Below are 15,717 nucleotides of genomic sequence, written 5' to 3' on the forward strand. Positions count from 1 at the left end.
ATACTCCACTTATAGTTATTATAAAATATTGGCTATATTCCCCATGTTGTACAATATATCCTTGTAGCATACTTCATACACGGTAGTTTGTACCTCTTAATCCCCTCCCCCTATATTGCCCCTCCCCCTTTCCCTTACCCCACTGGTAACCACTAGTTCTCTATAGTTTTGAGTCTGCATTTTTGTTAAATTCACTAGTTCATTCTATTTTTTAGATTTCACATATGAGTGGTATCATACAGTATTTGTCTGACTTATTTCACTTAGCATAATACCCTCCAAGGCCATCTGCATTGCTGCAAATGGCAAAATTCCATTCTTTTTTATGGCTGAGTAGTATTCCAGTGTGTGTGTGTGTGTGTGTGTGTGTGTGTATGTATCTCCACATCTTAACATCTTAATGAATTTTTAAGTCATTCTTCCTTTTTCTTAGTAAAAAATAAGACAGGATGTTATAGAAAATCATGGGGAAGAAGAGAGGAGGAGAAGCACAAAGTAAACAAAAAACCCATAATGTTGAATACTCTCAGACATAATTGTTAACCTTTGGGTCGTTTTTTTTTTTGCATATACATATTATGTATTTTTTTAATAAAGGTGAAGTTAAACTGTACATACCATTTTGTAACCTTTTTTTCATTTACTATATCATAATAATCTTCCCATACCATTAAAGAATCTTTCACATTTTTTTTTATACAGCAGGTTCTTATTAGTCATCAGTTTTATACACATCAGTGTATACATGTCAATTCCAATCGCCCAATTCATCACACCACCATCCTCACCCCCACCCCCGCAGCTTTCCCCCCTTGGTGTCCATAAGTTTGTTCTCTACATCTGTGTCTCAACTTCTGCCCTGCAAACCACTTAATCAGTACCATTTTTCTAGATTCCACATACATGCGTTAATATACGATATTTGTTTTTCTCTTTCTGACTTACTTCACTCTGTATGACAGTCTCTAAATCCATCCACGTTTCAATAAATGACCCAATTTTGTTCCTTTTTATGGCTGAGTAATATTCCATTGTATATATGTACCACAACTTCTTTATCCATTCTTCTGTCGATGGGCATTTAGGTTGCTTCCATGACCTGGCTATTGTAAATAGTGCTGCAATGAACATTGGGGTGCATGTGTCTTTTTGAATTATGGTTTTCTCTGGGTATACGCCCAGGAGTGGGATTGCTGGATCATATGGTAATTCTATTTCTAGTTTTTTAAGGAACCTCCATACTGTTCTCCATAGTGGCTGTATCAATTTACATTCCCACCAACAGTGCAATAGGTTCCCTTTTCTCCACACCCTCTCCAGCATTTGCTGTTTGTAGATTTTCTGATGATGCCCATTCTGACTGGTGTGAGGTGATACTTCATTGTAGTTTTGATTTGCATTTCTCTAATAATTAGTGATGTTGAACAGCTTTTCATGTGCTTCTTGGCCATTTGTATGTCTCCTTTGGAGAAATGTCTATTTAGCTCTTCTGCCCATTTTTGGATTGGGGTGTTTGTTTCTTTAATATTGAGCTGCATGAGCTGTTTATATATTTTGGAGATTAATCCTTTGTCCATTACTTTGTTTGCAAATATTTTCTCCCATTCTGAGGCTTGTCTTTTCATCTTGTTTATGGTTTCCTTTGCTGTGCAAAAGCTTTGAAGTTTCATTAGGTCCCATTTGTTTATTTTTGTTTTGATTTCCATTACTCTAGGAGGTGGATCAAAAAAGATCTTGCTGTGATTTATGTCAAAGAGTGTTCTTCCTATGTTTTCCTCTAAGACATTTATAGTGTCTGGTCTTATATTTAGGTCTCGAATCCATTTTGAGTTTATTTTTGTGTATGGTGTTAGGGAGTGTTGTAATTTCATTCTTTTACAGGTAGCTGTCCAGTTTTCCCAGCACCACTTATCGAAGAGACTGTCTTTTCTCCATTGTATATCCTTGCCTCCTTTGTCATAGATTAGTTGGCCATAGGTGTGTGGGTTTATCTCTGGGCTTTCTATCTTGTTCCATTGATCTATGTTTCTGTTTTTGTGTCAGTACCATATTGTCTTGATTACTGTAGCTTTGTAGTATAATCTGAAGTCAGGGAGTATGATTCCTCCAGCTCCGTTTTTTTCCCTCAAGACTGCTTTGGCTATTCGGGGTCTTTTGTGTCTCCATACAAATTTTAAGATTTTTTGTTCTAGTTCTGTAAAAAATGCCATTGGTAATTTGATAGGGATTGCACTGAATCTGTAGATTGCTTTGGATAGTATAGTCATTTTCACAATATTGATTCTTCCAATCCAAGAACATGGTGTATCCCTCCATGTGTTGGTATCATCTTTAATTTCTTTCATCAGTGTCTTATAGTTTTCTGCATACAGATCTTTGGTCTCCCTAGGTAGGTTTATTCCTAGATATTTTATTCTTTTTGTTGCAATGGTAAATGGGAGTGTTTCCTTAATTTCTCTTTCAGATTTTTCATCATTAGTGTACAGGAATGCAAGAGATTTCTGTGCACTAATTTTGCATCCTACAACTTTACCAAATTCATTGATTAGCTCTAGTAGTTTTCTGGTGGCATCTTTAGGATTCTCTATGTATAGTATCATGTCATCTGCAAACAGTGACAGTTTTACTTCTTCTTTTCCAATTTGTATTCCTTTTATTTCTTTTTCTTCTCTGAGTGCTGTGTCTAGGACTTCCAGAACTATGTTGAATAATAGTGTCGAGAGTGGACATCCTTGCCTTGTTCCTGATCTTAGAGGAAATGCTTTCAGTTTTTCACCATTGAGAATGATGTTTGCTGTGGGTTTGTCATATATGGCCTTTATTGTGTTGAGGTAGGTTCCCTCTATGCCCACTTTCTGGAGAGTTTTTATCATAAATGGGTGTTGAATTTTGTCAAAAGCTTTTTCTGCATCTACTGAGATGGTCAAATGGTTTTTATTCTTCAATTTGTTAATATGGTGTATCATGTTGATTGATTTGTGAAAAATCCTTGCCTCCCTGGGATAAATCCCACTTGATCATGGTGTGTGATCCTTTTAATGTGTTGTTGGATTCTGTTTGCTAGTATTTTGTTGAGGATTTTTGCATCTATATTCATCAGTGATACTGGTCTGTAATTTTCTTTTTTTGTAGTATCTTTGTCTGGTTTTGGTATCAGGGTGATGGTGGCCTCATAGAATGAGTTTGGGAGTGTTTCTTCCTCTGCAATTTTTTGGAAGAGTTTGAGAAGGATGGGTGTTAGCTCTTCTCTAAATGTTTGATAGAATTCACCTGTGAAGCCATCTGGTCCTGGACTTTTGTTTATTGGAAGATTTTTAATCACATTTTCAATTTCATTACTTGTGATTGGTATGTTCATATTTTCTATTTCTTCCTGGTTCAGTCTTGGAAAGTTATACCTTTCTAAGAATTTGTCCATTTCTTTCAGGTTGTCCATTTTATTGGCATAGAGTTGCTTGTAGTAGTCTCTTAGGATGCTTTGTATTTCTGCAGTGTCTGTTGTAACTTCTCCTTTTTCATTTCTAATTTTATTGATTTGAGTCCTCTCCCTCTTTTTCTTGATGAGTCTGGCTAAGGTTTATCAATTTTGTTTATCTTCTCAAAGAAACAGCTTTTAGTTTTATTGATCTTTGCTATTGTTTTCTTTGTTTCTATTTCATTTATTTCTGCTCTGATCTTTATGATTTCTTTCCTTCTGCTAACTTTGGGTTTTGTTTGTTCTTCTTTCTCTAGTTCCTTTAGGTGTAAGGTTAGATTTTTTATTTGAGATTTTTCTTGTTTCTTGAGGTAGGCTTGTATAGCTATAAACTTCCCTCTTAGAACTGCTTTTGCTGCATCCCATAGGTTTTGGATCGTCGTGTTTTCATTGTCATTTGTCTCTAGGTATTTTTTGATTTCCTCTTTGATTTCTTCAGTGATCTCTTGGTTATTTAGTAATGTATTGTTTAGCCTCCATGTGTTTGTGTTTTTTACGTATTTTTCCCTGTAATTCATTTCTAATCTCATAGCATTGTGGTCAGAAAAGATGCTGGATATGATTTCAATTTTCTTAAATTTACTGAGGCTTGATTTGTGACCCAAGATGTGATCTATCCTGGAGAATGTTCTGTGTGCACTTGAGAAGAAAGTGTAATGTCCTGTTTTTGGATGGAATGTCCTATAAATATCAATTAAATCTATCTGGTCTATTGTGTCATTTAAAGCTTCTGTTTCCTTATTTATTTTCATTTTGGATGATCTGTCCATTGGTGTAAGTGAGGTGTTAAAGTCCCCCACTATTATTGTGTTACTGTCGATTTCCTGTTTTATAGCTGTTAGCAGTTGCCTTATGTATTGAGGTGCTCCTTTATTGGGTGCATATATATTTATAATTGTTATATCTTCTTCTTGGATTGATCCGTTGATCATTATGTAGTGTCCTTCCTTGTCTCTTGTAACATTCTTTATTTTAAAGCCTATTTTATCAGATATGAGTATTGCTACTCCAGCTTTCTTTTGATTTTCGTTTGCATGGAATATCTTTTTCCATCCCCTCACTTTCAGTCTGTATGTGTCCCTAGGTGTGAAGTGGGTCTCTTTTAGACAGCATATATATGGGTCTTGATTTTGTATCCATTCAGCAAGCCTGTGTCTTTTGGTTGGAACATTTAATCCATTCACGTTTAAGGTAATTATTGATATGTATGTGCTTATGACCATTTTCTTAATTGTTTTGGGTTTGTTTTTGTAGGTCTTTTTCTTCTCTTGTGTTTCCCACTTAGAGAAGTTCCTTTAGCATTTGTTGTAGAGCTGGTTTGGTGGTGCTGAATTCTCTTAGCTTTTGCTTGTCTGTAAAGCTTTTGATTTCTCCATCGAATCTGAATGAGATCCTTGCCAGGTAGAGTAATCTTGGTTGTCGGTTCTTCCATTTCATCACTTTAAGTATATCATGCCACTCCCTTCTGACTTGTAGAGTTTCTGCTGAGAAATCAGCTGTTAATCTTTTGGGAGTTCCCTTGTATGTTATTTGTCGTTTTTCCCTTGCTGCTTTCAATAATTTTTCTTTGTCTTTAATTTTTGCCAGTTTGATTACTATGTGTCTCGGGGTGTTTCTCCTTGGGTTTATCCTGTATGGGACTCGCTGTGTTTCCTCGACTTGGGTGGCTATTTCCTTTCCCATGTTAGGGAAGTTTCCGACTATCATCTCTTCAAATATTTTCTCGGGTCCTTTCTCTCTCTCTTCTCCTTCTGGGACCCCTATAATGCGAATGTTGTTGCGTTAATGTTGTCCCAGAGTTTTCTTAGGCTGTCTTCATTTCTTTTCATTCTTTTTTCTTTATTCTGTTCCGCAGCAGTGAATTCCACCATTCTGTCTTCCAGGTCACTTATCCGTTCTTCTGCCTCAGTTATTCTGCTATTGATTCCTTCTAGTGTAGTTTTCATTTCAGTTATTGTATTGTTTATCTCTGTTTGTTCTTGATTTCTTTAATTCTTCTAGGTCTTTGTTAAACATTTCTTGCATCTTCTCGATCTTTGCCTCCATTCTTTTTCCGAGGTCCTGGATCATCTTCACTATCATTATTCTGAATTCTTTTTCTGGAAGGTTGCCTATCTCCACTTCATTTAGTTGTTTTTCTGGGGTTTTATCTTGTTCCTTCATCTGGTACATAGCCCTCTGCCTTTTCATCTTGTCTATCTTTCTGTGAATGTGGTTTTTGATCCACAAAAGGCTGCAGGATTGTAGTTCTTCTTGCTTCTGCTCTCTGCCCTCTCTTTCACATTTTTAAGGGGTTTCTCATTCCACATTTATATATATGTAGATGCATCATAATTTATTTAATACCCAATTATTGAGCATTTAGATATTTTTCAGTTTGGGGCTATTTAAACAGTAATGTGTTTGTAGTCAAATCTTTGCATACACTAATGATTTTTTTTTTAAATTTATTTATTTATTATTTTTTTGGCTGCATTGGGTCTTTGTTGCTGCGTGCAGGCTTTCACTAGTTGCAGTGAGCGGGGGCTACTCTTCGTTGCGGTGCACGGGCTTCTCACTGCAGTGGCTTCTCTTGTTGCGGAGCACGGGCTCTAGGTGTGTAGACCTCAGTAGTTGTGGCTCGCGGGCTCTAGAGCGCAAGCTCGGTAGTTGTGGCGCACGGGCTTAGTTGCTCCACGGCATGTGGGATCTTCCCTGACCAGGGCTTGAACCCGTGTCCCCTGAATTGGCAAGCGGATTCTTAACCACTGCGCCACCAGGGAAGTCCCTAATGATTTTTTTCATTAGAATAAATACCTAGGCATGAAATAATAATGTTCAAATTTTAAGACCAGTTTGATTGTTATCATTTTATACTCCAACAGTAGAGTATAAAACTACTTTCTTCTCTATGTCTCCTTAGCAGTACTGGGCATTATAACTTTTTTAAAGTCTCTGTCAATTTGATAGATAAAAAATAGACTCTTGCTTTAGTTTATTTTGGTAACATATAGTATAAGGTAGGAATCTTAATTTGAATTTTTCCAAAGAGTTATGCAATGTCCCAGCATCATGTAGTATATAATCTCTCCACTGATTTGACATGCCTGCTTGGTCATAATCTAAGTAATTCATACATGTATATGTATATGTGAATTATTTAGGTATATATGACTTAGATCGTATCTATCATAGATACACATGATATGTCAGTGATATATCATGTAAGGAGTAACCATAAGAAAAGTGGAGTAGCTATGCTAATAAAAGAGTAATAGACTTTAGAACAAACCAAAAAAAAAAAAGTGTTACTAGAAATAAAGGAGAACATTTAACAATGATTAAAGGGTCAATCTATCAGGAAAATATAACAATTATAGACATATGTGCATCTAACAACAGGGCCACAAAATACATGAAGCAAAACCTAACAAAATTGAAAGGAAAAATATACAATTTAACAATAATATTTGGAGACTAATAGCTCACTTTCAATAATGAATAGAGCAAGCAGGCCAAAGGTCAACAAGAAAACAGATTTGAACAACACTATAAATCAACTAGACCTAAGAAACATCTATTGGACACCACCCAACAATAGCAGAATGCACATTCTTAAAGCACACAAGAACCATTCTGCAGGATAGACCACATGGTAGGTCATAAAACAAGTCTCAAATTTAAAAAGATTCAATCATACAAAGTATGTTCTGCAACCACAAAGGAATGAAATTAGAAATCAGTAACAAAGCTAGGAAATTTACAAATATGTGAAAATTAAACAACATACTCATAAATAAGTAGTCAAAGAAGAAATCTCGAAAGAAGTTAAAAAATATTTTGAGATTAATAGAAACAAACAAGTAATATACCAAAACATATGAGATATAACCAAAGCAGTGCACAGAGGGAAATGTATAGCTGTAAATATCTACATTAAGAAAAGAAAATCACAAATTAACCTAACTTTGCACTTTAAGAAACTAGGAAAAGCTCAAACTAAACCCAAAGCAAGAAGTAAGGAAATAAATATTAGAGTGTAATTACTGAAATAGAAAATAGAGAAAATTAATTAAACCAAAAGGCAATTCTTTAAAAAGATCAACAAAATTGACAAACCTTTAGCTAGACTGATGAACAAAAAAAGAGAAGACTCAAATTTCTAGAACCAGGGAATTCACTGGTGGTCCAGTGTTTGGAATTCTGTGCTTGCACTGCCGAGGGCCTGGGTTCAATCCCTGACTGGGGAATTGAGATCCTGCAAGCTGTGTAGTGCAGCCAAAAAAAAAAAATTACTAGAATCAAAAGGGAACATCATTACTATCAATATTACAAAAATAAAAATTATTATAAGGGAATATTATGAATAATTGTATGCCAATAAATTAGATTACCTAGATGAAGTGGACAAATTTCAAGAAAGACACAAACTAGTGATACTGAATCAAGAAGAAATAGAGGGACTTCCCTGGTGGTGCAGTGGTTAAGAATCTGCCTGCCAATGTAGGGGACACAGGTTTGAGCCCTGGTCTGGGAAGATCCCACATGCCGCGGAGCAATGAAGCCCATGCACCACAACTACTGAGCCTGTGCTCTAGAGCCCATGAGCCACAACTACTGAGCCCGTGCGCCTAGAGCCTGCGCACTGCAACGAAGAGTAGCCCCCACTCACCACAACTAGAGAAAGCCTGCATGCAGCAACAAAGACTGAACACAGTCAAAAATAAATTAATTAAATAAATTTAAAATAAAAAAGAAAGTAAGTTAGTGGTTGCCTAGGGCTGGAGGCGTTAGACTGCTCATGGGAATGGGGTTTCTTCATGGGATGATGAAAGTGCTCTAAACAGATTTTGGTTTGTTGCATAACTGTGAATATACTGAAAACAACTGAACTGTATACTTTAAATGGGTGAATTGTATGGTATATGGATTGTATCTCAATAAAGTTGCTTTTAAAAACTGACAGAAAGTAAAATGTACAAACTCAATGTAAAATCTTTAAATTTTTAACCTTAATAAGTACCCACTTTGTCCCTCTACTGGAGCTCCTACTGACATGTGGAAACCTCTGCCCCCTCCACCTACCCCTTTTGCTGATCCATGAGGCTCAAACTAGCTAGCAGCTCCTGCTACTAAGAGCACTCCCTGGGGACCAAGGGGAAAAGCAAGAGTTCTGGAACCTCTTCTCCTCTTCTGCACATTTACTCCCAAGGTGATCTCATCCAGTCTTTTTTTAATTATTTTTTTCCTTTTTAAAAAATTTTTTATTGAAATATAGTTGATTTACAATGTTGTGTTAGTTTCAGGTGTACAGCAAAGTGATTTAGTTATATAAGTTTCGTATATAAGTTCTTTTTCAGATACTTTTCCCTTATAGGTTATTACAAGATATTGAGTACAGTTCCCTGTGCTATACAGTAGGTCCTTACTATCTATTTTATATGTAGTAGTGTGTATATGTTAATGCCAAACTCATAATTTATCCCTCCCTCCCCCTTCCCCTTTGGTAACCATAAATTTGTTTTCTATGTCTGTGGATCTATTTCTGTTTTGTGTATAAGTTCGTTTGTATCATCTTTTATTTTTAGATTCCACATGTAAGCAATATCATATGATATTTGTCTTTCTCTGTCTAACTTACTTCACTTAGTATGATAATCTCTACGTCCATCCATGTTGCTGCAAATGGCATTATTGCATTCTTTTTTAGGGCTGAGTAACATTCCATTGTATGTACATACCACATCTTCTTTATCCGTTCATCTGTCAATGGACATTTCGGTTGCTTCCATATCTTGGCTATTGTAGATAGTGCTGCAATGAACATTGGGGTGCAGGTATCTTTTGGAAATGTGGTTTTCTTATGGAGAGCAATCTGCTTTACCTAAAGTCCACCAATTTAAATGTAAATCTCATTCATAAACACCCTCACAGAATCATCCTAAATAGTGCTTGACCAAATATCTAGGCACAGTGGCCCAGCCACGATAACACATAAACTTAACCATCACAGCTTCTATGTTAAGGAGAAATGTGGTAAAAGGAAAGACAGAAGCAGGAAGGCCGGATGGAAGGACATTGCAAGGATGCTGGTAAGAGAAGATGGAAGCTTGGATCAGAGGACTGGCAATGGAGGAGCTGAGAGGTGGATGGATTTTGAGTAAGTGAAGACTGAGCTGGTGGATTGGATGGAGAAGGTGAGAGAAAGAGCAATCAAGGATGACTCCAAAGTTTTTTGGCCTAGTCAACTGGAAGAATGATGTTGCCTTTTCCTGAGGGGGGAAAAATGGAGACCATGGGGTTAGGGGATGGGCTTCGATGACCTGAGGATGGAAGAGCAAGGGTTCAGTGGGCACAGGGGGCAGCAGAGAGGACACAGCCCCTGCTCCTGGCCTTGAAGCCTGGGAGATATGAGGAAATGCTGGGAGTTCCAGAGCGCACAAGGATTTGGTGGTCATGAAGGAGAAGGATATTTCATCCTGGCCAAAGTAACTCAAGAGAGAAATGACTGGGGGGGTTTGTATTTTTTTTCTCTTTTTTAATTGAAGTATAGTTGATTTACAATGTTGTGTTAGTTTCATGTGTACAACAAAGTGATTCAGTTTTTTATATATATATATATATATATATATATATATATATATATATATATATATATATATATATATATATTCTTTTTCAGATTCTTTTCCCTTACAGATTATTACAAAATATTTAGTATAGTTCCCTGTGCTATGCAAGGGTTTGCATTTTTTTAATGAAAACTGAGGAAATCAGTCTGATCAGCCTGGTCAATTTCATCTTAGGAGCACTGGGCCTCACAGAATTCAGTGGTGGCCTTGAAGTCAAACTAGGTGTTTAGTTAAATGAATATTAATTGAACTACTGTTAAGTGATAAACACTGTTCTAGGTTTTGGAGACAGAGTGTCACTGTTCTCCTTACCCTAAAACCTTAAGTGGCATCCAATCACCTTTAGCATCAAGTCCAAAATCTTAACCAGAGCTTTGACCTCATCTCTATCCATACCTCCTGTTCCTCTTGCTTTTTACACTTCAACCACATTCATATTCCTACAACTCCCTGAACCACCCATGCTTTTTCCCAATTCAAGGTCTTTGAAAAAGCTTTTTCCTCTACCTGAAATGAACCCTTTCCTTCTTGTAGTTATGACTTTTAGATTTCTCCTCAGGGAAATGAAGGGGAAGAAGGGAAAGCCTTTGTCCACCTCCAACCACCCAGGCACTCCTGCCCCTGTGCCTGGGGAAGGTCTTCTGGGATGCAATCCTATAATTCCCTGACTTTCTTTTTTTTGTAATATATTCACACTTGATAATTACTTGTTCTAGATCTGTTTTTCCCATGAGATCATAAGCTCTTGAGGGCAGAGACCATGCATATACCATTCACTACTATATTTTCAGTGTTTGGCAAAGTACTTGATACATAGTAGGCACTCACTAAACATTTGCTGAATATTTGAGTGGATGGATGGCAGGATCTCTGGCTAAATGAATGAATGAATAAATGAGTGAAAGAATAATCAGACCCCAAGAACCAAACCTCTGGAATAACCGAGATTGAATTCTCTTTTTTTAAAATTCTTTTTAAAATTAAGATAAAATTGATATACAACATTGTATTAGTTTTAGGTGTACAACTTAGTGATTTAATATATGTGTGTGTGTGTGTATATATATATATACACATATATGATTATCACAAGTTTAGTTAACATCTATAACCACACATGGGTACAAATTTTTTGTGTGTGTGACATGAAATTTTAAGATTTATTCTCTTGGCAACTTTCAAATACACAATATGGTATAGTTAACTATAGTCACCATGTTGTGCATTATATCCCCATAACTTATCTATTTTATAACTGGATGTTTGTACCTTTTGTCCACCCATTTTTTTCACCCATTTCACCTACCCACTGTTGCCCACATCTGGCAACCACCAATCTGTTCTCTGTATCTAGGAGTTTGGTTTTGGTATTATTTTTTTTTTAGATTTCACATATCAGTGATATCATACAGTATTTGTCTTTCTTTGTTAATCTCCATCATCAAAAGTGCCTCTTTTTTCTTTTTTTTTTTAAGGAATGTTAATGTCAATTATTAAGTAATTTTAGCTTGTCAAAGTTAAAAAATTTAATCTATTGGTGAGACTGGTGGAGGCATAAAAAATTACCAAGAAAAAATTCAATTATTAAGTGATTATTTTTCTTTCATGATAATTGATAGATACATGTCTTACACTTAACAGGTGTTTAATTATTTATTGCTGCATAACAAACCATCCTAAAACTTTGTGACTTGAAACAATAATAATTATTGCTTTTGCCCACAGATCTGCAGTTGGGCAGGGATCAGCGGGAAGGTTCATCTCTGCTCCATACAGCATTAGCTGGGACAGCTTGACTGGGAGCTGGAGGATCTGCTTGTAAACGGGCTCATTCAACATGGCTGGCGCTGAGGGCCAGGGGTCTCAGGTCCTATGTGCATGGTGAGAACAGCAGAACTCTAGTCCAAACCCCTGCACTAAGAGATGCCATAACTCTAGCATGGCTTCTAGCAGCATAAGGCTGTGTCCTAGGGTGACTCCAGCCCCTATTATTGATAAAATGCCTGCCTGAGAAACCTCAGTGCTGCCAGAATTTAAAGATTGTTCTTGCCAACACCTGAGGAAAGGCCTCAGCCTTCCCTTTCCTATAGCATTTACTAAATAGGGCTTACAATTGTGATACCTTCCTCTGTCCTTTTGAGATGTACAGTTGTCCCTGGTATCTGTGGGGATTGGTTCCAGGAGCCCTGCAGATACCAATAACTGCTGACGCCCAAGTCTCTTATATAAAATGTCATAGTATTTCCATATAAGCTATGCACATCCTCTTGTAAACTTGAAATCATCTCTAGATTACTTATAATACCTAATAAAATGTAAGTGGGATGTAAATGTAATGCTAAGTAAATAGTTGCCAGGGTGCGTGACAAATTCAAGCTTTGCTTTTTGGAACTTCCTGGAATTGTTGTGTGTTTTTTGTTTGTTTGTTTGTTTTGTTTTGTTTTTGTTTTTGTTTTTAAAGGGAAAGTCTTGTTTTCAGTGGGGTGTTTTTTCTTTTCTTTTTCTTTAATTAAATTTACTTATTTATTTTTGGCTGTGCTGGGTCTTTGTTGGGGCACGCAGACTTTCTCTCTAGTTGCGGTGTGCAGGCTTCTCATTGTGGTGGCTTCTCTTGTTGCGGAGCACAGGCTCTAGGCACGTGGGCTTCAGTAGTTGTGGCCCATGGGCTCAGTAGTTGTGGCACGTGGGCTCAGTAGTTGTGGCTTGTGGGCTCTAGAGCACAGGCTCAGTAGTTGTGGAGCACGGGCTTAGTTGCTCCACGGTAGGTGGGATCTTTCCAGACCAGGGCCCGAACCCATGTCCCCTCATTGGCAGGCGGATTCTTAACCACTGCGTCACCAGGGAAATCCCTGTTTTTGTTTTTCTTAATATTTTTGATCCACAGTTGGTTGAACCTGTGGATGCACAACCTGCGTATACTGCGGACCAACTGTATATCCTACAAATCAGGAGTGTCTTTCTCAATGACCTGAAAGCCATTCCTTTGAAATGTAATCATCAGGAAGTATAGAGTCTCTGACTCCCAGTCTCTGTGGGAGGATACAATCCTAACTTCAACAAATTGATAACTAGCAGGCCCACTTGGCCTAATCACATATATAGTCACCAACCCTCTGTAACTTTTTGCTTGAGCTCTGCTCCCTCCCCATCTCTACTCTTTCCTTTTCCCTTTAAATCCCCAATTATCTCTGCACAAATCAGAACGGAGTCCAGCACTTTCCCCTACTGTCAGGACTGACTGCATAAAATGTTTTCATATCTTTCACTGATGTCTAGCTTTGTTTATCTTTGACAATAGGCTTCTCTAAGTGACCTGGGCTTCCTCACAGTATGGTGGCTGGGTTCAAAGGGTCAATGAAGAGAGAAAGTGACCTCATAGCAAACCAGAAATGCCTTAGGGCTCCTCGTGCATGAAAACGTTTTATACCATACCCCTTTAAGAAATCAAAGAGGACTGGAAACAAAGTGATTCATATAGGTTTGAAAAGAGAAAGCAAAATGAAAATAAAAATAAAGGAAATGTAAATTTAAGCCAATTGCGTGACTGAGAGTAGGACAAATATGTCACTTATAGTGAATGTAAATTCACCCTATGGGGAAAAAAAGAATTACTACTTTAAAAAAAAATCCAATAATTATTTGAAAGTCGCAAATAAAATTAAAACATAGGAAAGAACTAGAATTAGGAATGACGCCGAAATTTGAATTTAGGCAGATAGGCCCTTACTGTTATCTTTATTTTTTAGATAAGGACACGCAGGTGATGAGTGTTATTTCTGGGGACACTTTGGACACTAAACCTTCACATGTCAACGTTTCTTGGGTGTTTTCTCTTCAGTACAGCCCTGCTGAATGGTCTCCCGGTGAGGAGGTACTTGAAACGTAGAGAAGTCGCATTTCCGCCCGAGGGAGACGACGCGAGATGATTTTTCTAAATATGATTTTTGATCCCCGTGGGCCTCCAGCCTGGACTACATTTCCCATCAACCCGTGCTCGGAACTACGGGCACCGATGTGTGGGCCAGCGCCGTTGGCCGCGGCGCAGTCGGCAAGTTGTCGGCCGACTGGCGGGCGCTTCGCGGTTTGAATGGCTGGGGGCCCAGGCCCTCGGCTCACCTGAGGCCCCGCCGCCCAGGTGTGCGCTATGCCGTCGGGAGGCAACCAATCGCCGCCGCCGCCCCCCCCTCCCCTTCCGGCTGCGGCGGTCTCGGATGATGAGGAGGAGGGGGACGATGCCGAGGCGGAGGATGCAGCGCAGCCGGCCCGGTCGCCGGCCCCTCAGACCCAACAGCGGTTCGACGAGCTGTGCAGCCGCCTGAACATGGACGAGGCGGCGCGGGCCGAGGCCTGGGACAGCTACCGGAGCATGAGCGAGAGCTACACGCTGGAGGTGCGCCCGGGGGGAGGAGAGCAGCGGCTTTCCGGGCCTAGTGGTCCCGCCCCGCCTCGGGCAATGGGGCCCCTTGTCTCCCCGGCTCGGGCGCCCTGCGGTGGGGGGGGAGGGGGGACTCCTCCGCCCCGGCCGGCCCCGGCTCTCTGGGTCCCCAGCCTGGAGCGGGGAGGGAATCCTCTTTGCGCACCTTCGTCCTGGAAACCTGGCTTTTGAAAAGCTCTGTAGTGGCCCTGAAAGTGAACCCTGTCTCGCTGCTCTTCCCTCTCCGGTTCCGAAGCGGGAACAGCCCTTGCTCTAAAGTAGCACCGTGAGGCTGAGGTCGTGCTGCAGTCCGATTACAAAAACACAAGCACCTTGTTGGCAGGATGAACAGGTGCAGTTGTCAAGACCATACCCAGAAGCGGGTGGGGTAGGGCGGAGGCTTGCCTGGGTTAGCGCTGAAATTAACCCGATGTTAGCGCCTGCGTTTCCGGGCTTCTCCTTCAGTTCCTTTTGAACTGTACCAAATTGCCTTTGTCCAGGCCATTGCCTCCGTTTGAGTAAAGGCGTTACGTTTCGGGCTGTGTTTATGTATGTGTGAACAAAGACGAATCTTCCCCCTGCGCAAATGAAACGGGCTTTCTTCCCGCCTGGATAAAGACACGAATTTGTCTCTAGGAAGTAAGGACCGCGACGACTTTGAGGACCTATTGGTCACCCCAGACATTGCCCAGGACTCTTATAGTCGCTGCGATCTAGGCATGTTTTGTCCCTTTCTTCCGACGGGGCTTGCAGCTGAGAAAAATGGCTATTCTAGCCAGTGAGGCTCAACCCTGTAGGCACCTCCCCTTTATGGGCCAATGGGAAGTGACACGGAAGTCTGCATTGTTTATCCGCTGTTTGACTGCCTGTGTGAGTGGTATTTAAACTGCAGGCCGTACGATTTTAAGTTGTTGAATAGTTTGTGGAAAGAGTAGGTAGGGCAAATAGACTCAGAATGGGAAGGCCTAACCGAGGTGTTATTTAACAGTAAGAGGGTGTTTTTGCCTGTGTGGCACTCACTAAGGTTTTTTTTATTCTTGCGTTAATAGAATTTTAATTCAGTTCCTTCTTCCCATTTTTACATCTACGGGGGGCGGGGAGGGGGGGAAGCTAGTAATATACTGGCTTTGGAACCTGACAGACCTAGGTGACTTTGGGCAATTTACTTAACCATTCCAAACTCAGTTTTGTGGTATGTTACTTTGAGATATTTGTAC

At 39.3% G+C, this 15,717-nt stretch overlaps 1 protein-coding gene across 1 annotated transcript in view; it reads left to right on the forward strand.

Annotated features, from left to right (window-relative positions):
* Nucleotides 1-14,106: 14,106 nt before the first annotated feature.
* Nucleotides 14,107-15,717, forward strand: part of RBL2 (RB transcriptional corepressor like 2) — a 48,797-nt gene continuing 47,186 nt past the window's right edge. Inside the window, exon 1 of the mRNA XM_059906050.1 lies at nucleotides 14,107-14,476. Coding sequence (XP_059762033.1) covers nucleotides 14,231-14,476 — 246 coding nt within the window. The 5' untranslated portion in view covers nucleotides 14,107-14,230. The remainder of the gene's footprint in view (nucleotides 14,477-15,717) is intronic.

The sequence above is a fragment of the Balaenoptera ricei genome, chromosome 19 (assembly GCF_028023285.1).
Source record: "Balaenoptera ricei isolate mBalRic1 chromosome 19, mBalRic1.hap2, whole genome shotgun sequence".
Lineage (NCBI taxonomy): Eukaryota > Metazoa > Chordata > Mammalia > Artiodactyla > Balaenopteridae > Balaenoptera > Balaenoptera ricei.